The following is a 22,319-nucleotide window of genomic DNA, read 5'->3' as shown; positions in this document are numbered from 1 at the left end:
GATCTGCCTCATTGTCTTCACAGAACCTCATTTAGTTCTTCTGTTAACTTAGCTCTTCTTATGCCAGCGACTCAAATTTTCCACTTTAATTGGTGAGTAAAGTTCCCTGTGGCATCGGAAGGGTTAAAAAAAAAAGAATTAATCTATTAGAAAGAGTTTGAGAAACTCGGTGATGTGCTCGATTAGCGAGCTGACCACTGACTGGCCATAATAATCGCAGGAAAACTCCTCCTTCTATGAGTGGTTATGGTCTCGGTCTAAACCCAGTCCACAGCATAAAACTGCCTGTAATACAAAACTAACCAGCACTAAATAGTCCGGGGGAGAAATTCGCTATAGCCCCGTTTAGGGCGCCAGCCTCGCCAGAGCGCTAAAAGTAGCGCCCCGGAAGCATTCGCGGCCGCCCACCGGAAATTCAGTGGTAGCGCCCCAAAGGGAAGCGCGGCGCTACTGGAGGCGCCCCGCATCCCTCTTGGGGCGCTGCGACTGAATATCGTGGCGCAACGTGCCGCAGCGCCACACGCTGCGGCATTGCAGGCCTTCCTCCCCTTCTTAAAGGGGAGGGGCCTTGTGCAGCGCGATCTGGGGCCCAGCTGGGCCCCCGAGGATCACGAGTGCTGGCAACAGAGCCCGGCACCGAGGAGAAGTGCCGGGCTCTTGGAATGCAGCCGGCACTCTGCGGGGGGGGGGGGGGGGGCGTTCAGGAGGCTGGGGACGGGAGCGCAGGCAGGTGCTGGCAGGCGGCCAACAACAAAAATGGCCGCCCCGCACCTCTCCTTTAATTTGCGCAGGTAGGCCCCCCTGAACCGGTCGGACATAGCGTCCGGCGGTAAATCAGGGGGCACTTCCAAATATCGCGGCCGGGGCGCTGCGCACACCGATGACGTCATCGGTAGCGGCGCAGCGCTAACAGCTAGCGCCACCACTAGCGTCCCGCGGAATTTAGCGGGAGGCGTGGGCAGTGGCATGCGACCCACTTAGCGCCCTCTTAAGGGGCTAACGGGTGGCGCAGCCCACTGAATTTCTCCCCCTCCGTCTCAGTCACAGACAGAGCGTCACTGTGTCATTGGAGCCTTTGTTCTCAAGTGGAGAGCAAGGCACATTGCGGGATGGTTTTTTATTTTTATAAACTTATTTACAATTTCACTACATTTAGCACAGAGGAAAGCTTCCCCAATTGTTGGGACACAGAGCTCTGCTTTGCATCTGTTCCTGACCTGGGATTACTGTGGTCCCCAAAATGGTGACTTGTTCCATTACCTACTTCATCTTGATAAGCAAAAAAATACACTTGCTAAAAATGTCTAAAAATATGAAGGAATATGTCACCGGACATAAGCAGCCCTTTAATGCCTTTGTTTATGGATAGATTGGCTGTTGACATAGTAACTGCCACTGTCCCTATGATCAGAGTATATACGGTGGTGTAAATTATAACATCAGGCAACCACGCCAGCACCACCCCCACCCCCCGCACCCCCTCCCTGCATCTGCACCCACACCGCACCCCCACTTTCCCTCCCCTCCCTGCAGCTTGACCCTCAGGAGTTCCAAGAAATTCCACAAACTCTTTGGGATTCATTTCCTGGCCTTTTGCTTTCTGTTATCATAATTGTTGCTTGAAATAGACCAGGTTTTGGCTCATTGCTGTCAGGAAGCTGGCACGGAATGGAAGGAGGAACAAAAAACTACTAAGACGCAGACTTGGAGTCAGAATATCAGAACTAAACTGACAAGAGGAAATGGGCCACAGCCCTTCCCACTCGTAGTCAATGGGCAGGAAGTCTAGCCCCGAGCTAAAGTCTTGCTTCATTTGGTTAGTGGAACCCCAGGCTTTACTTAAGACTGAGATGCCGGAATCGGCTTGGTGACGAGGCAAATGTGCCTTGAGATAATGCCATTCAGAGGGGCAGCATGGTCCTTCCACCTACCCGCTCCTCATCTCAGCTGAGGTGTCTAGGGGAACTGCATGCAGAAGCTTATGGCTACCCAAGGAAGAAGGGAGAACCGGAGGGTGAAGGCGGATCCGAGCAGCCATGTCAAGAACAGCATTCGCAGAGGCCTGCAGATAGGTGATGTGCCTTCACCCTGTCAGAGATTGGGAGTCTGCACACGAGGGATCCATAAGAAGATGAGAAAAATCACTTTTTTAAATTATATTTGTTCCTGGGATGTGGGCATCGCTGGCAAGGCCAGCATTTATTGCCCATCCCTAATCGCCCTTGAGAAGGTGGTGGTGAGACGCCTTCTTGAACCGCTGCAGTCCGTGTGGTGAAGGTGCTCCCACAGTGCTGTTAGGGAGGGAGTTCCAGGATTTTGACCCAGCAACGATGAAGGAACGGCGATATATTTCCAAGTCAGGATGGTGTGGGACTTGGAGGGGAACTTGGAGGTGATGGTGTTCCCATGCGCCTGCTGCCCTTGTCCTTCTAGGTGGTAGAGGTCGCAGGTTTGGGAGGTATTGCCGAAGCCGCCTTGGTGAGTTGTTGCAGTGCATCTTGTAGATAGTACACACTGCAGCCACGGTACGCCGCTGGTGGAGGGAGTGAATGTTTAAGGTGGTGGATGGCATGCCAATCAAGCGGGCTGCTTTGTCCTGGATGGTGTTGAGCTTATTGAGTGTTGTTGGAGCTGCACTCATCCAGGCAAGTGGAGAGTATTCCATTACACTCCTGTAGATGGTGGAAAGGCTTTGGGAAGTCTGGAGGTGAGACTCTCGCTGCAGAATATCCAGCCACTGACCTGCTCTTGTAGCCACAGTATTTATGTGGCTGGTCCAGTTAAGTTTCCGGTCAATGGTGACCCCCAGTATGTTGATAGTGGGGGATTCGGCGATGGTAATGCCATTGAATGTCATGGGGCGGTGGTTAAACGCTCGCTTGTTGGAGATAGTCATTGCCTGGCACTTCTGTAGTGCGAATGTTACCTGCCACTTATCAGCTAATACAATTTTTTTTTTAATGCAACCTGTCCTCATAATTTAACCCTTTAAGACCCGGTATCATTCTGGTGAATCTGCATTGCACCCCCTCCAAGACCAATATATCTTTCCTGAGGTGCAGTGCCCAGAACTGAACGCAGTGTCCAGATGGGGCCTGACCAAGGCTCTGTACAACTGAAGCATCACTTTCTCCCCTTTGTATTCCAGCCCCTTTTTACATTAAGTACTTTGTCTTCCTGTTTTCTTTTGTGCTGAGCCAGATAGCAAGGCTTGGATCTGTCTGGGCTCCTTGACTTGCCCTTATTTATTTTCACTTATGCATTTTTCACAGCAATGGCATTCCAAAGGCTCTGTTAACTGTGTTTACAAAATATTACTCTGTCTGCGACTCACTGAGAACCTGGGGTTTTAATGCTTCAGGATGCCAGGAGATTCTTGAGCAGCTGCAGTGGTAATAGATACATTGACGGTTGTTCATTTCTATCCCTCTGAACTGCTGAAGAGAATTCATTCAGTGCAAAGACACATGAAGCTACGTGAGATATAGCAATGTGATCATAGTAACAACACATGTTTGGGGCTCACTGACACCAACGTAACAATGGTGCATGTCCAGGGCTACTTGGGGCCTGGAAATGGGAACATAGTAATGGTGTATGCTTAACCCAAGGAGTGCTTGGACCCAGTGATGTGCACTAGCCACAGTGCATGTCTGACTGCATCGCTTTCATTGCTCTGCCTTTGTCAAAGTTACTGTTACAAATCTCATCATCATGAAGAAACAACTCATGAAATAACACTGGACGGCCAGCTGGTGGCGCTGTCCAAGGAGTATAAATACTCGGGCGTGGCCCAGCTTGCCTAGGGACATTTTGTAAGACAGGAACTAATGAAGTACAACTAGACCTCCATGTTTTGAAACAAGTTGATTAAAGCTTTGCTTTATACTCGAACCAAGTGCGTAGTGAGTTTTATTACGTCAGTTACTATACACATTAAGGCACATGTGTCAGCTCTGGCTCGGTGGGTAGCATTCTCTCGCTTCTGAATCAGAAGTTTGTGGATTCAAGTCCCACTCCAAGGACTTGATCACAAAACCTAGGCTGACACTGAGGGGGCGCTGCACTGTCGCAGGTGCCGTCTTTTGGGTGAGACGTTAAACTGAGGCCTCGTTTGCTCTCTCGGGTGGACGTAAAAGATCCTATGGCACTATTTCAAAGAAGAGCAGGGGAGTTTTCATCAGTCTTCTGGCCAATATTTATCTCTCAACCAACATCACTACAACAGAGTATCTGGTCATTATCGCATTGTTCTGCATCAAATTGGCTGCCGCCTTTCCTACATTGCAACAGCGACTACACTTCAAAAGTACTTCATTGGCTGTAAAGCACTTTGGGAATTCCGGTGGTCGTGAAAGGCGCTACATAAATCCAAGTCTTTCTTTCTATTAAAAATTTCAAAAAGTGACTCCGAGTACCAGTATTTTTCTGGCCATAAATCCATGAATACAGTTGTGTGTTCGTATATCGCACCTGTGACCTGACTTGCCTATCACTGCATCTTTGGCTTGTGATTTTCAGATCACTGACGGATCATTTTGCATAACCCACAGACTAACAAGGTATCTTCCACCGACATGTCAGTACTATGCTATAACTGTTGAGATACTTACTGAAAACATCTCCTCTTTGCCGTGGGACCTCGTTATGGATCCTGTTGTCCACAGGCGTGGCTGTGGTTGAGGCTGTGGTTGAGGCTGTGGTTGTAGTTGAGGCTGTGGTTGTAGTTGAGGCTGTGGTTGTGGTTGAGGCTGTGGTTGTGGTTGAGGCTGTGGTTGTGGTTCTGCTTGTGGTCGGGGGGGGGCTTTCTCTTTTGACCTCTGGCTTCTTGGTAATTGGTGGTGGGGTATTAACTCTCCAAGATGGGGTCACCGTGGTTGTTTTCCTTCCAGTGATTGTAGGCATGGCATTCTCCAGATCAACGCCATTCATAGTTTCATTGTTTTTGCCTTTGGGTGGATTTGGGAAAACTGGGAATTTTTCATTGATTATCCTTATGTCAACTGAAAGACAAGATGACAATGCCATTGATGAATGACTGCTTTGTAAATTTTTTTACTGTAACTCCCTTTGTTCACTGTATTGCATTAAACATGGTGGTTCAGTGACACAACCTGTTGGTATACCAACTAGCTACATATTGGAACAGGGTTATTTATGTAGCTTCACACCCACTATTTTCCCACTCAACACGGCTTTTGACCTTGGCTGTGAGGCAGTTTCCCACAGATCTGGAGGGGAGTCAGTCTGGGTTCATCTTGCACGCCACCTAGCCACTGGTTACCATGACATTGGTAGAGGTCTTGGAGCAGGCTACGTGCCTGCCCTTTGAACTGAGAAGCTGTGTGTGGCAAAAAATTGGGGAGAAAGTCACTTTTAAATGGTTATCCAATCAGTTTGTTGTGAATCGCACTTTTTTGAAATACTAGCTCATCGCCCAGCATTGCATAAAGAGAGTCAAGACCAGGTGTAATCTTCAGGTGATGAGGTTAGACCCTGAAGGATATTTGGGCCAGGGCACAGAGACATAACTGAGTTCCCATTTTAAAGTCATTCATTCTGACTTTATTCTTCTATATTTCCATAATAAATTCCTATGTCTACATTTATAATGGAAACTGCCTATGTGTCAGCTGTGGCTCAGTTGGTAGCACCCTCGCCTTGGAGTCAGAAGGCTGGGGTTCATAGTCCCACTGCAGAAACTTGAGCACAGAAATCTAGTCTGACACTTCAATGCAGAACTGAGGGAGTGCTGTACTGTCGGAGGTACCATCTTTCGGATGAGATGTTAAACTGAGGCCCCATCTGCTATCTCAGGTGGACGTAAAAAATCCCATGGCACTATTTCGAAGAAGAGCAGGGGAGTTATCCCCGGTGTCCTGGGCAATATTTATCTCTCAATCAACATCACTAAAACAGATTATCTGGTCATTATCACATTGGTGTTTTTGGGAGCTTGCTGTGCACAATTGGCTGCTTCGTTTCCTACATTATAACAGTGACTCCACTTCAAAAAGTACTTCATTGGCTGTAAAGTGCTTTGGGACATCCAGTGGTCGTGAAAGGCACTATATAAATACAAGTCTTTCTTTCTTATGATGAAAACTGCCTATGTAAACTTGCCAGAGGTGGCGCTGCAGTGCCTCTACTGAGGGGACGATGTAATTGCAGTGTGACAAGTTAATAGAAACAGGTTCTGCTACAAACACTGACATAGAAATTTACAGTAAAAAAGGTTGGCAGGAAGTGTGCACAGACATAAAACAATATCAATAATCATTCATAAAATTTAAAGAAGGATGAACCCAAGATTTCAAGAGCCAGTTGTACGCTATCCATAGACTGCAAAAAATAATTTTGTTAAGTATCATTTGCACCAAAGTCTTTATAAGCAGGAAATTGGCAAATGAGACTTCTGGAAGTGTTTTCTTAAGTAAGATAAAGGTTACTGTGCACACAGTTTGTGGCAATAAATGAGTGGGGCCCTTTCTGGAACCTTCGGAGATTTCCGTCTGAGTAATGATAACTGGGCACGACATCTGACCTCCACAGAGCGGCGGGTTCCGTTTCTCTTGTGTTAATTCCTTGAAATAGCAAAATCCCCAAACTAACAAGGTTATAATATTTCACTTTATTTCAAAAGTGCAATCATTCTGTGCATCTGTCCAATTTTACTTTATATAATTTTCATCTTTAAAAAAAGTGGGGCAAGTCGCATTTGCAGATTATTTTGAAAGGTGACTATGTTATTGTAAAAAAGTTTTGTGGTATCTGATGGGCTAGGTTCAGACTGTAAGGAGATCCAGGTACGGGCAAACCTTGGTGTGAATGATTCATTCACCTTAGGAAAGGGTCTCATTACTGTGCCTTTTCTCCCTTTCAAATCTAATACTGATTCACAGAATCAGACCACATCGCAGGAGGCCATTCAGCCCACCGTGCCTGTGCCGGCTCTTTGAAAGAGCTCTCCAAATTAGTCCCACTCCCCTGCTCTTTCCCCATATGAGTTATTAACAAGGCAGACCTCATCGGAATGTAAGGATCTATTCTAGGACATGAGGGACACTTAACGGAGTGTTCTGCTTGAGCTGAAATACATACGTGTGCAGCTGTAACCGCTGCCCCTGTAGCCAGTCATACACTTGCATTTGTACAAGCCTGGTGTGTTCTGACAAGTAGCAAAGGCACTGCATTTATGTGTCCTCCTCGAACACTCGTCAACATCTGGAATGGAGAGGAATAAATGGGTCAACGTAGTCTTTCATCCTGCACAAACATCACGGCCACACATTTTCTAATTCCATAGAATGTACAACACAGAAAGAGGCCAACTGGTCAATGCTGGTGTTTATGCTCCACACGAGCCTCCTTCCACCCTATTTCATCTAACCCCATCAGCATATCCTTCTATTTCTTTCTCCTTCATGTACTTATCGAGTTTCCCCTTAAATGCACCTATGCTATTTGTCTCAACTACTCCCTGTGGTAATGAGTTCCACATTCTAACCACTCTCTGGGTAAAGAAGTTTCTTCTGAATTCCTTATTGGATTTATTAGTGACTATCTTATATTCATGACCCCTAGTCTTAGGACCCCCCACCCCACAAGTGCAAACATCTTCTCTACATCTACCCTATCAAACCTCTTCATAATCTTAAAGGCCTCTATCAGGTCACCCCCCCCTCCCCCCGCCCCCCTTCTCTTTTCTAGAGAAAAGAGCCCCAGTCTATTCAGTCTTTCCTGATAGTTATAACCTCTCAGTTCTGGTATCATCCTTGTAAAGATCTTTTTTGCCCCTTGTCCAGTGCTCCTCCATACCTTTTGTAATATTGGGACCAGAACTGTGCACAGTTTAAATTCCATTTAAACACCAGGCAAAGGCTCCAAAACACTTAGGCCCCGATTTTCCCCGAGCTGTCGGGCGGGGTTTCAGGCGTGTGGGGGGGGGGGGAATTCCCGAATTTGGGGGTCCCGACACCATCCCGCCCAAAACCCCGTCCCACGCAACTTTCAGGAGCGGCGGGTACCTGCCCCACACTGGGACCCACCGAAACCAGGCGGGAAGGGATTAGTGCCAATTAACTGCGCAGTTTTTAGCCTAATCCCTATTTTGAGGGGTGTCGTGTGGGATTCCCGACGGCTCCAAATTACGCCAGGTTAGAGCAGGCGGGCCGTCGGGTTGAAGGAGTTGGAGGGGTCGAGATGTCGGTGCTCAGGTGAGTGATGGGTGCATGAGTGCAAAGGTAAGTGTGTTTGGTGTGTCTAAAGTGTGTAAAGAACTTTTACTTACCTGTAGTTACCTTTACAGCCTTTCTTCCTGTAGCCGTCGGGAGCCCATCACTCAGCCAGGACTTAAAGCTGAACGGCTGCGATCTGTCAAAAGTGACAGCCTTCAGCTTTGAGTGCCGGTGACAGTTCTAACTGAGTCTGTGCAGATGAAATTGCAGTCTGTGATGTCACCTGTTGCCGGGTGGCCCTTAATTGGCCTGCTGAGCCCGCTGGACGGGCTTAACAAGGTCAATCAAGGGAAAATCGCGCGGATTGGCCGGACGTCGATGTAGGCGGGACTAAAACCCGAAAGTTGAAGTCCCGCCTTCTTCCCTACAGGTTCGGGAAAATCTACCCCTTAGTTTTGGACAAGAAGTAACAACCTGTCAATATAATAGACTAGTGTGGCATTATTGTTGCATCGCTCGATGTCACTACCACTACAGTCCGAGTTCCAAAGCATGTTCAGTGCACCAGAGGAAAGAGTCTCATTATTATGCCAACTTTTTCTCCCTTTCAAAACTAATATTGTTCTCCTGAAAATTAAAAATAGGCATCCAGAGGACTCTTAAATTGAGAATCCTAAATCTAACAGGTAAATGTGTGCACCTGTGCTGTTATTCTGAGGTGTCAATGAGATAGCCACAACACAACAGGAATATTTTTAATTAAATGTTTATGGTCACAGAAATTATTTTGAATAAAATCATCCCTTTTAGGATGTAAATTGAAGTCATCTGTTATCGGCTGCGAGAAAAAAAAACACATCAAAGCAATTTACAGCAAGGCCCAAGAATAAAGGCTCCTTTCTTATATTAATTCGTGGGAAGTGGCCAAGACTGGTATTTATTGCATATCCCTAGTTGCCCTGAGAAAGTGATATCGGGCTTTCTTCTGAGACTACTACAGTCTGTGTGGTATTCTTTGTAGCAGTTTGATACGACTGAGTGGCTTGCTTGGTCACTTCAGAGGGCAGTTAAGAGTCAACCAGGTCTGTGTGGGACTGGAGTCACATATAGGCCAGACCGGGTATTGACGGCAGATTTCCTTCCCTAAAGGACATTTGTGAACCAGTTGGGTTTTTACAACAGTTTGACAGCGTCATGGTCACTTTTACAGATCCCAGCTTTAGATTTCCAGATTTAAAAAAAATACTGAATTCAATTTCTCAAATAGCCCACGGTGGGATTTGAACTTGCATTCTCTGGATTATTAGTCCAGGCCTACTGGATTGCTAGTTCAGTAACATAACCACTTCACTATCGTGCTCAAGCCCGTGAGTTCCCAATCTCGGCCGTGCTGCGGGGAGGGGCGGGGTGGGGGGGGGGGGGTGGCGGTGGACAACTCCTTTAGTGGCTGTTTGTAGAACAACACCAGAAGAGTGGTATCCAGTTCACCACCAGCCCCCTCAGCTAGAGAATGATGCATGCAGTTCAAGTGGAAATCTGAAGAGAGGGATCAATCTAACATGTGAAGGGGATTATGAAAGTGTAAACATGGACTACATATACTTAACAAAGAGGTCTCCAGAGCAATGTTAGCTTTTTTTAATATTCATTCATGGGATGTGGGCATCGCTGGCAAGACCAACATTTATTGGCCATCCCTAATTGCCATTGAAAAGGTGGTGGTGAGCCGCCTTCTTGAACCGTTGCAGTCTGTATGTGTGTATATATATATCTATATATATATAAACGGATCGTTCTGTCTGTCTATCTGTCTGTCCTTCTGTCTGTCTGTCCTCGGGTGTGCGTCTGTCCGGCTATGCGCTCGAAAGTTATACAGCGTACCTATGTGCGCGTTACCTCCAAAGAAAGCTTACGCTTCCGGGACGCTAGTAAGCATATTTACTTTTCGGTCGGACGAAAATTGTTCGCGCCTTATGCAAAAAACCTTCAAAATTAAACTCATTATCTGCTACTTAGCATTGATTGACTGACGTCAAGGTTCGACCAATCCTGTGCCGTCACGATTGACCAATCCTACAGTACCGTCCCCTGATGGTTGGCCAATCGGTGTGTGTGTGTGTGGGCGGGACTAATCGTTTTCATCTCAGGGATCTGGCAGCCATTGTTTCACTGCCATTACTTCAGCTTCCAGCTCAAACTACTTTGATCATCCAGCTTTGAAAAAGTTAGTATCTCTTTTAAAAATAACATAAGATTTACCAAAAACCTTTTATAAGTACTTTCACTTTCATCTTTCAAGGTATTAAAAGGTAGAAATGTTGCCCGGTGTGGTAAACCACTGTTTGTTGTTGTTGTTGTTGCACACTGTTGTGCCTATGCATGCCTCAGCTGACTCCGCCCCTGGCTCCACCCACATGCCCGGGTATAAAGGTGACTGCTCTGCAGCCCCCTGCCCTTTTGGATACCAGGCAACCACGAGAGGCATGCTCTGTTCTTTGCTAATAAAAGCCTATTAATTAACTCTCTGTCTTTTATGAGGAATTGATAGCGCATCAATTTTATTAGCAAAACAAAATGTCGGCTACAAATGCTGAACCGACGGCGCCAAACGCTGGCGCTGCTGCGAGCCCTCAGACCAACATGCCTGGACCTAGACCCCCAAGAAGCGGGTTCGGCTACCAAATTCGCACAATGGCTGCGTTGCTTCGAGGCTTACCTGGAAGCCTCAACTGTGACCCTAGACGAAAACAAGCTGAAAATCCTGGCCTCAAAGGTGAGCCACCAAGTTTATACACTAATCCAGGACGCGACGACCTACGCGGCGGCTATCGATCTGCTTAAAGGGCAATACGCACGCCCAGTAAATACGGTCTATGCCAGGCACCTCTTAAGATCCCGCAGACAGCAGCCCGGGGAATCGGTGGAGGCTTTCCTACGGGCACTACGGATACTCGGCCGAGGCTGCGATTGCAAAGAAGTATCAGCCGCAGCACACAAGGAGGGACTGATCCGAGATGCTTTCGTTGCGGGTCTAAGGTCCGACTACTCCCGGCAGAGACTGTTGGAGAAGGGAGAAATAGACCTGAAAAAGGCAGTATCCCTCGCGCTCTCGCTCGACGCGGCCCACAGGAATATGGACGCTTTCTCCCCTAACCGCTCCGCACCGTGGACGCCGCAACCTTGGGTCATGGGACCGCCACCTCCAACTGCTGCAGCGATGTCCAAGGCACAGAAATGTTATTTTTGTGGCCAGGCAAAACACCCCAGAGCACGCTGCCCGGCGAAAAACGCTACCTGCTCTGGCTGCGGGAAGAAAGGACACTATCTCAGCACCTGCAAAGGTAAAACCGCTAACGCCAGCAGCGCCGCGTGCGAACCGTGGGGGCAGCCATCTTGTCCGCCATCTTGGGCTCCCCCAGCCGCGTGGGGATCGGGATCATGGGCGCCGCCATTTTGTCCGCCATCTTGGATGCCTCCAACTTCAGTCACGGGGGACCCGGACTCAACCACCGCCTCATCTGACGACCACATCGACTCGCTTGACCATACGCTGGCCTCCGTGACGCTGGACCAATCTCTCCCTCATCAACTGTCCAGGTCCATGATGGACATTACGGTAAACGGCCGCGCCACTACCTGCCTTTTTGACAGCGGGAGCATGGAGAGCTTTATCCACCCCAACACGGTGCGCAGTTACTCTCTCCCGGTCCTGCCGACGCGCCATCGGATCTCTATGGCTTCCAAAGCCCAGTCAGCAGACGTCGGTGGCTACTGTGTAGTGACCCTTTCAGTACGGGGCACAGAATACAAAAATTTTAAACTTCTGGTCCTGCCCCATCTCTGCGCTGCCGTTCTACTGGGGTCGGATTTTCAGTGCCACCTTAAAAGTGTCACATTGGCGTACGACGGACCCCTCCCCCCACTCACAGTCTGCAGCCAGCAGCTTTTAAATCGCCCGCCGCGCACCATTTGCAGCCTCTCCACCCTTAAAGTCTTCCCCCCCCTCCTTGTTCGCTAACCTCACCCGCGACTGTAAGCCCATCGCTACCAAAAGCAGGCGTTACAGTGCCGGGGATAGGAGCTTCATTAAATCCGAGGTAGCGAGACTCCTGAAGGAAGGGATTATTGAGAGTAGCACCAGCCCATGGCGAGCACAAGTGGTGGTGGTGAAGACTGGCGGAAAACAGCGCCTAGTTATTGACTACAGACAGACGATCAATCGCTATACCCAGTTGGATGCATACCCACTCCCCCGCATATCTGACATGATCAATCAGATAGCACAATACCGGGTGTTCTCGACGATTGATCTGAAGTCGGCATACCACCAGCTCCCCATCAGGGCTGAGGACCGCCAGTACACAGCTTTTGAAGCTGACGGTCGTCTCTACCACTTCCTCAGAGTTCCCTTCGGCGTCACCAACGGGGTTTCAGTCTTCCAACGGGAGATGGACCGGATGGTTGACCAGAACGCGCTCCAGGCCACTTTCCCCTATCTAGACAACGTCACCATCTGCAGCCACGACCAGCAGGACCATGATGTTAACCTAGAGAAATTCCTCCGTACGGCCCAGCGGCTGAATCTAACATACAACAAGGACAAATGTATGTTTCGTACCACGCGCCTTGCCATTCTTGGCTGCGTAGTGGAGAACGGAGTCATCGGCCCCGACCCCGACAGAATGCGCCCCCTTATGGAGCTCCCCCTCCTCCACTGCCAAAAAGCACTGAAGAGATGCCTAGGGTTTTTCTCGTACTATGCTCAGTGGGTGCCCAACTATGCGGACAAAGCCAGACCCCTCATCAAGTCCGCCTCCTTCCCCCTGACAGCAGAGGCATGTGCAGCCTTCACTCTCATAAAAAGAGATATTGTGAAGGCCACAATGCACGCAGTGGATGAGTCCATCCCTTTCCAAGTGGAGAGCGACGCATCCGACTTTGCCCTAGCTGCAACCCTTAACCAGGCGGGGAGACCCGTGGCCTTTTTCTCAAGGACCCTCCAGGGCCCCGAGATTCGACACTCCTCTGTTGAAAAGGAGGCTCAGGCCATTGTGGAAGCTGTGCGACATTGGAGGCATTACCTGGCCGGAAAACGATTTACCCTGCTCACTGACCAGCGTTCAGTAGCTTTTATGTTTAATAATAAGCAGAGGGGCAAAATCAAGAATGACAAGATCTTGAGGTGGAGAATCGAACTCTCCACCTACAATTACGATATCTTGTACCGGCCCGGGAAACTCAATGAGCCCCCAGATGCCCTATCACGTGGTACATGCGCCAACGCGCAGGTTGATAGACTGAAGACCCTCCACAATGACCTCTGCCACCCGGGCGTCACCAGGTTTTTCCACTTCGTCAAATCCCGTAACCTGCCCTGCTCCATCGAGAAGGTCAGGACCATGACCAGGAACTGCCAAATCTGTGCCGAGTGCAAACCGCATTTTTATAGGCCAGATAGAGCAAGCCTGATCAAGGCCACTCGCCCCTTCGAGCGGCTGAGCGGCGATTTTAAAGGGCCCCTCCCCTCCTCTGACCGCAATGTGTACTTCCTCAATATAATTGACGAGTACTCCCGTTTCCCGTTTGCCATCCCGTGCCCAGACATGACCAGTACCACGGTCATTAAATGTCTGAATGACCTCTTCGCCTTGTTCGGTTTCCCTAGCTATATTCATAGCGACAGGGGCTCATCCTTTATGAGCGACGAACTTCGTCAGTACCTGCTCGCGAGAGGTATTGCTACAAGCAGGACCACCAGCTACAACCCCCGGGGGAATGGCCAGGTGGAAAGAGAGAATGCGACGGTCTGGAAGGCAGTCCTTTTAAACTTGAAATCTAAGGGCCTTCCGACCTCTCGCTGGCAGGAGGTCCTCCCTGCGGCGCTCCATTCCATTCGGTCACTGCTTTGTACAGCCACCAATGCCACCCCTCATGAGAGAATGTTCTCCTTCCCCAGGAAGTCCACATCGGGGATCTCGTTACCGACATGGCTGACTTCTCCAGGACCCGTCCTACTGCGGAAGCACGTGAGGTCCCATAAGACGGACCCCCTGGTCGAGAGGGTGAGCATCCTCCACGCCAACCCTCAGTATGCTTACGTGGTGTACCCGGACGGGCGGGAGGACACAGTCTCCATACGAGACCTCGCACCTTCGGGTGCTCCCGAAACACTTCCTTCGCCACCCACCACTACCCACGCCTACCCCCAGTATGCTTACATAGCGTACCCGGACGGGCGGGAGGACACAATCTCCACACGAGACCTCGCACCTTCGGGTGCCCCTGAGACACCACCATCGCCACCCACCACTACCCACACCCCGACCCCTGTAGACGGCATGCCGCAGCCCCAGGACCCGCCATTGACTACACAACCTCTCAACGAGACGCCAGGTTCGGAGTTGGATGCTGCACCATCACCGCCGCTGCTACGACGATCAGGACGGCATACAAGGCCACCTGATAGACTTAATTACATGAACTTTTAGTTTACACGAACTTTTAGTACACTTCACCCCGCCGGACTCAATTTTAAACAAGGGGTGAATGTGGTAAACCACTGGTTGTTGTTGTTGTTGTTGCACACTGTTGTGCCTATGCATGCCTCAGCTGACTCCGCCCCTGGCTCCACCCACATGCCCAGGTATAAAGGTGACTGCTCTGCAGCCCCCTGTCCTTTTGGATACCAGGCAACCACGAGAGGCATGCTCTGTTCTTTGCTAATAAAAGCCTATTAATTAACTCTCTGTCTTTTATGAGGAATTGATAGCGCATCACCCGGCAGCAGATTCACACAGGGAGAGAGAGACAGGGCCTGAAAGCCCTTTGATCATCCAGCTTTGAAAAAGTTAGTTTTGTTAAGTCTGTGTGTTATATTGCGAATTACTACACAGACCACAAGAGTAAACTTTAACAGGACTTTACTGGTTGAAGGTCAGGGCGGAACTGCCCAATAAATCATTACACAGCACTTATATACCGGTGTGGTCACCGCCGGTATTACAGTATACAGCAGCCAAGATAAAGTAGTGCAACTCTTAAAATAGTTCTCTTAAAGGTGGAACGGTTACATACACTACAATCCTCCCTTTTTAGCTTACAATATATATTCCCCATTAAACATAACATCATAACATAGATACACAACTTCATGTAAAAACAGTTCACAGATTCAGTCTCTGCGGAAAACAGTTCACAGATTCAGTCTCTGCGGAAAACAGTTCACAGATTCAGTCTCTGCGGAGGCGCCTCCTGCGCTTCCTGACTCAGTCCGGATAACGCCTCGGTGGTGTAGTAGTTCTCGATGGTGTAGTAAGTTCACGTTGCTGGGTTGACTCATCTAATAGTCCTTCACTGGACTTAACAGCTTGAACTTTCGTAACTTCAGAACCAGCCTTGCTGACTTCTAAAGGCTCGAGTACCTTGGGAAGTTTTCCTACTTCCAGACTGATTTGACTCAGTTCGGAGGGACCACGTGCGTGACCTGGTAGAGGTGATAATGGTTCAGATGGGTCATCATCTTCTGCTTCGTCTTTTCCTTTTCTGCTTCTTGGAGACTCTCTGGGCTCCACTCCCAGCTGCATGCACAGTTCCTCCTCCTCTTCCTCCTGTTGCCGTATCAGCGCCACCATCTCCCGGTGTTTCTTAGACTTTTCGTGATTCTTCATGGTTTTTGCACTTTGGAAGATTTCCCCACAAGCTGGGCAGAACAGGTCGTGGTAATATTCGGTGTCGTCCTGAGCTAGGCCAGCGAGAGGGTCTTCTATTTCCTCCATGCCCAGCTGGACGTTAGCCAGCTTTTGTTCCAAATCCAGACATCTCTCCTGAAGAGACTTCTTCATGTGTTCAGCTTCATCCAGCTTTTTCTGGGCTTCCTGCAAGTCTTTTACTAATGACATCATTTGTGATTTCAATACTTCAACTTCATTCAGAGATGGATTGATCGGACTATTCAATCTCTCTACTGGAGCAGCTGTTTCAGCATTCTGTTGTTCTACATTGACGTGAGTCAGCGTACTCTTGGCATCCAAGGGCTGCTCTGCTGCAATCTTCTCAGTCTGTGTTGCAACCTCAGCCATTTCAATAACTTTTGAGAGCTCCGAACCCCTTTCCTTTGAAGATTGAAGCTCGTGTTCAAGTTTTTCCCATTTCAGAGTCTTGTCCCTCAGCATATGAAGGAGTTGGCTGACCGTTAACTCTTCTGACATCAGACGTTTCCCAGTATCGTCGTCATGTGTTTTTGATGTATAGGCTGCAGGGCTGTTTGTAACCTTGCACTGGGGCTCCTTTGCTGCTTTTAATTCGCCATCATCCGCAGCCTCCACCATTCGAATTTCAACAAATGAATCGTCCGGTGATGCTGCACCCAACTTCAGTAGGAGCTCGGAATTCATGGCAACCAAATCAGCCTTTTCTGCCTGCAACCTGCTAACAAGCGCCTTCAGTTGCTGAACATCTTGCTCCACCAGATTAGAGCACGCACCTTCAGAAACCGAATCAGCTTTGATTCGTTTGGCCTCCTCGCGCAGACGGTTTGTGTGTTCCTGCTCCATTTTCTCCATCAGCTGCTTCTGCTGTCTTTCCAGATTCTCCCACTCTGTGTCAAAGAACTTTTTCGTTGCATTCATCTCTTGCTCAAAACGGCGAATCATTTGTTCTAATTGCTGTTGTAGTTTGAAATGGAGTTGAGTTCGAGCCCGGTGTCCCTCAGAAATGTGCATGTCTGTAGACTGGACAGACTCAGAATTCTCTGTCAAACTATGTTGTTGTTGTTCAGTGGAATTCTGTTCTGATACTTTGTTCTCCTCTGAAGCATAAGCATTTATGCACTCCTTCGTTTTTCCATCATTAGTCTGCAAGTCCATTTTAGACTTGTCTTTTGCACATGGGCTGGTCTTACCATCATCAGTTCCAGAGTCTGAGCTGATTGTCTTCACCGAGTTCTCACTCTTTATTGCTTTTAGGGAGTGCCAGTCCATATTTATTTTCCTGATCCACTCCCGTCCCAGAAGTGGTGGACCTCCCTCAGGTAGTACATATAAGTCCATTCCTTGGTGTTCTTTGCCCTTGTGTCTCACCTTGACTTTTATCTTTCTGATGGGGTATACTCTTCGCCCCGTGTATGTCTGCAATACAATCTTGGTATCTCTCAAGGGTATATGTGAGAATAGCCGCTTGTAGTCCCTTCGGTTTATGACTGTTAGGGCTGATCCTGTGTCCAATTCCATTTTCACTTGGACTCCGGCTATCTTGAGCGTGACCCAGATAGTTTGTAGGTCAGCTTCCTTACTCACATTGTGAATTCTCAGACTACCCAGTTCCTGGCTGTTGGAGTCTGAATCCGAATTCTGTTCATCCGAACTCTTCTCAGCCACCTTATGTACCTTCCTGCACTTTTCCTGCGGTGACTTTTTGTTGCTGGTCTTCTTACCTGACCGGCATACGTTAGCTATGTGACCAAGCTTGCCACATTTTCTACATTCCTGGTTTTTAAACCAGCATTGGTTCTGATCGTGTGTTGTCTTTCCACAACGATAACATTTCGTTGTACCCGAAGCCATTTGATCCACGCTGAGTACCGCTGCCTTCAGCTGCATTTCCGCAGTGTCTCTCGCTGCGCTTCGTGCGATGCTGCAATAAGGGCAGCCTTATCAAGTGTAAGATCGTTCTCTTCGAGCAGTCGCTTTTGTGTTCCTTCCTTCGACAACCCACACACGAACTTGTCTCTCAGTGCCTCTGTCAGATTTTCCCCAAACTGACAGTATTTCGCTAGCCTACGCAGTTCAACCAAGTACTCCGCGTTGCTTTCCTCTTTCAGTTGCGTTCTCGCATAAAATTTAAATCGTTCCGCTAACATCAGCGGTGTGGGGTTCAAATGATCCTTCAGAACAGCAACAATATTAGCGAAAGTCTGATCCGCCGGTTTAGCTGGTGATAGAAGATGCTTCAATAGCCCGTATGTCTTCGCACCCATTGAGTTTAGTAAGGTTAGTGCTTTATCATCATTTGATATTTTATTTGCCTTACAATATATCTCTATGCGCTCTACATACGTGGCCCAATCTTCCACATCGGGATCGAAATCGTTGATGTTACCACGCTTAGGCATCTTCGCAATCTTTGAGAAACAACAACGAAATTTTTCTTTAACTTTTTTTTTTTCAAAAATGGCGGTTTCCCGCGCTTATCTTCTTCCCCGCCTCCGAGAATGGCGGTTTCCCGCGCTTGTCTTCTTCCCCGCCTAAATGGCGGCTTCCCGCGTTTCTTCCTCGGGCGGGTGGGGTAAAGCTTTGCCCTCGGGCGACGACCGCTGGCTTTCGGGGTTCGCAGCCTGCGCGCCGGCTTCAGTTTATTCTGAAAGCGCGAGAACAGCTGATTGAGTTCCTTGTTCCCTTTCCCGACAGGGGCAACCGGGCGCTGGGGACAACCAGTTGGCAGCGGACAGTTCCAGCTCTTGGTCCTTTGCGGAAAGCTGCTGTAAGCCGCTGGGCGGAAATCTCGCTCGGTCTCCCTCGCTCGGTCTCGTTCTCCCTCGCTCGCTTGGTCTCGTTCTCCCTCGCTCGCTCGGTCTCCCTCGCTCTCCCGCTCGCTCGGCTCTGCCTCTCCCGCTTGCTCGGGCTCTGTCTCTCCCTCAGCGGTTTTCAATCGTGCCTCACAGCCCCTCTCGCAGTCCGGTCCTTTCCCCCCCCGGCTGCGGCTGAGTTCTCCGCGTTTTTTTATTTTTTTATTTCCTCCCGCGCCTTACGATCCCGGTCGCAGCGCCTCGCAGCCTCGGTAGCTGCCCGGCCTTTTTCACCGGTCGCGGTCGAGCTGTCTCTCGACGCTGTTGCGTCTCCCAGCCCGCTTGTAGCCCGGTCTCTCACACCGGCTGCGTTCCCGCTTGTAGCCCGGTCTCTCACACCGGCTGCGTTTGCCTGCACCGCGGCTTCCGTGCCCTACGCTGCCCCAGTCTCAGCGCCTCTGGCCCCGACTTCTGTCCGGCTCCTTTCCCCGGCCGTGGTCGAGTTCTCCGCCCATATATCCTCCGTTTTTTATTTTTTATTTTCTCCCCTACTCACAGTCAACGTGGCCGACTTGCTTCTTGTCGCTGATCGGCTCACTCACCACCGTGATAGAAGGGACGATCACTGCCTGTTGCTGATGGAAGGCTTCGTGTCAGAATTCTTCCTTCTTCCTTTGCTCTGCAGACTCGAGTCTTCTCTCAGCAGAATGACGAGGGCGGATGCCACTTCTCGACGCCCGTTAAACTGCCTTGGATGTATCTCTGCCGCAGGGTAAGATCGAACTCGTCGCCACTGTTAAGTCTGTGTGTTATATTGCGAATTACTACACAGACCACAAGAGTAAACTTTAACAGGACTTTACTGGTTGAAGGTCAGGGCGGAACTGCCCAATAAATCATTACACAGCACTTATATACCGGTGTGGTCACCGCCGGTATTACAGTATACAGCAGCCAAGATAAAGTAGTGCAACTCTTAAAATAGTTCTCTTAAAGGTGGAATGGTTACATACACTACAAGTTTCTCTTTTAAAAATAACATAAGATTTACCAAAAACGTTTTATAAGTACTTTCACTTTCATCTTTCAAGATATTAAAAGGTAGAAATGTTGCCCGGCAGCAGATTCACAAAGGGACACAGACAGGGCCCAAAAGCCTGGGACTCGATTTAAAATGTTGCCCGGCACCAGATTCACAGAGGGACACAGAGAGGCCCCAAAGCCTGGCACTCGATTTAAACCGCCCGGCCCAATTTAAACCGCCCGGCCCAATTGGCCCTCATTTTCTACAGTTTTGGGCCGGGCGGTTTAAATCGAGTCCCAGGCTTTGGGGCCTCTCTGTGGCCCTCTGTGAATCTGCTGCCGGGCAACTTTTAAATCGAGTCCCAGGGTTTTGGGCCCTGTCTCTGTGTCCCTCTCTCAATCTGCTGCCGGGCAACATTTCTACCTTTTAATACCTTGAAAGATGAAAGTGAAAGTACTTATAAAACGTTTTTGGTAAATCTTATGTTATTTTTAAAAGAGATACTAACTTTTTCGAAGGTGGATGAGCAGAGTAACTTGGGCTGGAAGTAGTGAAGCAATGGCTGCCCGATGCCTGAGTTGAAAAGCATTAGTCCCGCCCACAGACGCAGCGATTGGCCAACCATCAGGCAACTGAACTGTAGGATTGGTCAATCGTGACGGCACAGGATTGGTCGAACCTTGACGTCAGTCAATCAATGGTAATTAGCAGATAATGAGTTTAATTTTGAAGGTTTTTTGCATAAGGCGCGAACAATTTTCGTCCGACCGAAAAGTAAATACACTTACGACTGTCCCGGAACCGTAAGCTTTCTTCGGAGGTAACGCATGCGTAGGTACGCTCTATAACTTTCGAGCGCATAGCCGGACAGACGCACACCGGAGGACAGACAGACAGACAGATAGACAGACAGAACGATCCTTTTATATATATATAGATTTTGTGTGTGTGATTTTGTTACATATAACACACAGATATATATATATACCTGTAGAGTATGAAAGCCCCTTAAAGACTGTCACTAATGCAATACCTTAATCTGTGGATTCATCATCAAGGAAATAGCTTAGCACCATCATATGTAGAATGTGTGTTGGTGTATTCAGTAGAAAATGAGGGCCAATTGGTATCAGTACACTACTTTTTAAAGTAATTTAAGTGTGTTATCAGCATTTCTTGCGCGAATCGTGTGTGGTTCTGGTTGGCGTAGCAACAATTAATGAAACCATTCATCTAGTAAACTAAACTAACAAAAGCCTCTTGTTCATGTAGGATTCTGGGCTTTGGCACTTTGTGGAATTAAGTGACCGATGCAACAGAACAAATAACAAGAATCGCAGTGAAATATTCAAGTGGGGGGGGGGGTGGGGGTGGTGGCAGTGATTACTCTTGAGAGATGTATTCAGTGAGAGATGTGCAACACTGGGGAATGGACGGTGTCAGTATCAAACACTCCCAGGTGAGATGTGAAAGAACCAACTGCACAATAAAAGGATCAACACCCCCCCCCCGCCCCCCCAACCACCACCCCCCCAACCACCCTGCCCATCTTCCTCCACCTCAAGCTCAACCAGGGGGGAGGGGTGTCAGCTGAAACCAATCACATTGTCCACTTACATGCACTTTCCAGCAGACGTCACTGGGGAGTGGGATGGAGAATTAAAATGGCAAGCAACCGGAAGCTCAGGGTCATGCTTGCGGACTGGACGGAGGTGTTCAGCAAAGCGTTCATCCAATCTGCTTTTGGTCTCCCCAATCGGCCCCAGCTGGAGTATTGTGTCCAATTGTAGGCACCGCACTTTAGGAAGGACGTGAAGGCTTTGGAGAGGGTGCAGAAGAGATTTACGAAAATGGTTCCAGGGATGAGGGATTACAGTTACGTGGATAGACTAGAGAAGCTGGGGTTGTTCTCCTTGGAGCAGAGGAGGCTAAGAGGAGATTTGATCGAGGTGTTTAAAATCATGAAGGATTTCGATCGAGTAAATAAAGAGAAGCTGTTTCCAATGGCTGAAGGGTCGATAACCAGAGGGCACAGGTTTAAGGTGATTGGCAAAAGAACCAGAGGCGACATGAGGAAAACATTTTTACACAGCGAGTGGTTAGGATTTGGAGTGCACTGCCTGATAGGGTGGTGGAGGCAGATTCAATAGCAGCCTTCAAAAGGGAATTGGATAAATACTTGAAGGAAAAAAAATTGCAGGGATATGGGGAAAGAGTGGGGGAGTGGGACTAACTGGATTGCTCTTCGAAAGAGCCGGCACAGGCTCGATGGGCCAAATGGCCTCCTTCTGTGCTGTACTGTTCTTATGATTCTATTCTATGTAGAGGAGAATGCCTCGTGAGCGGCAAATACAGTATGCTAAATTGAAAGAAGTACGGGTAAATCGCTGTTTCATCTGGAAGGAGCCTTCAGTTGCAGTTTAAATGCACCAGCACTTCACAAGTGTGTGGGAAATGTGATAGTGGGTTAATGGATATAATTATAAAACAAATTAAAACGCAACGCGGGAGATTGTCCCAATAGAAGCGATCCCACAATCCGGCGCTCCAAACAGGGAGCACCTGTGGTTTTCTGTCCATTATAATTCCCGGCACAAGCTTCCCCATAGACCTGAAC

At 48.7% G+C, this 22,319-nt stretch overlaps 1 protein-coding gene across 4 annotated transcripts in view; it reads right to left on the bottom strand.

Moving 5' to 3' along the window:
- The window catches only part of npnta (nephronectin a), a 102,366-nt gene that overhangs the window by 30,809 nt on the left and 49,238 nt on the right, over positions 1 to 22,319 (bottom strand). For all 4 annotated transcript variants that reach the window (XM_086006899.1, XM_086006875.1, XM_086006892.1 and 1 more), the window contains 2 exons: positions 7,102 to 7,224; positions 4,614 to 5,003 (listed from right to left, as the gene is read on the bottom strand). In XM_086006899.1, coding sequence (XP_085863025.1) covers positions 4,614 to 5,003; positions 7,102 to 7,224 — 513 coding nt within the window. The remainder of the gene's footprint in view (positions 1 to 4,613; positions 5,004 to 7,101; positions 7,225 to 22,319) is intronic.

Source organism: Somniosus microcephalus, chromosome 2, assembly GCF_052327205.1.
Source record: "Somniosus microcephalus isolate GS21.2 chromosome 2, FLI_Smic_1.0, whole genome shotgun sequence".
NCBI classification, from domain to species: domain Eukaryota; kingdom Metazoa; phylum Chordata; class Chondrichthyes; order Squaliformes; family Somniosidae; genus Somniosus; species Somniosus microcephalus.
This window is presented reverse-complemented; position numbering and strand designations above follow the sequence as displayed.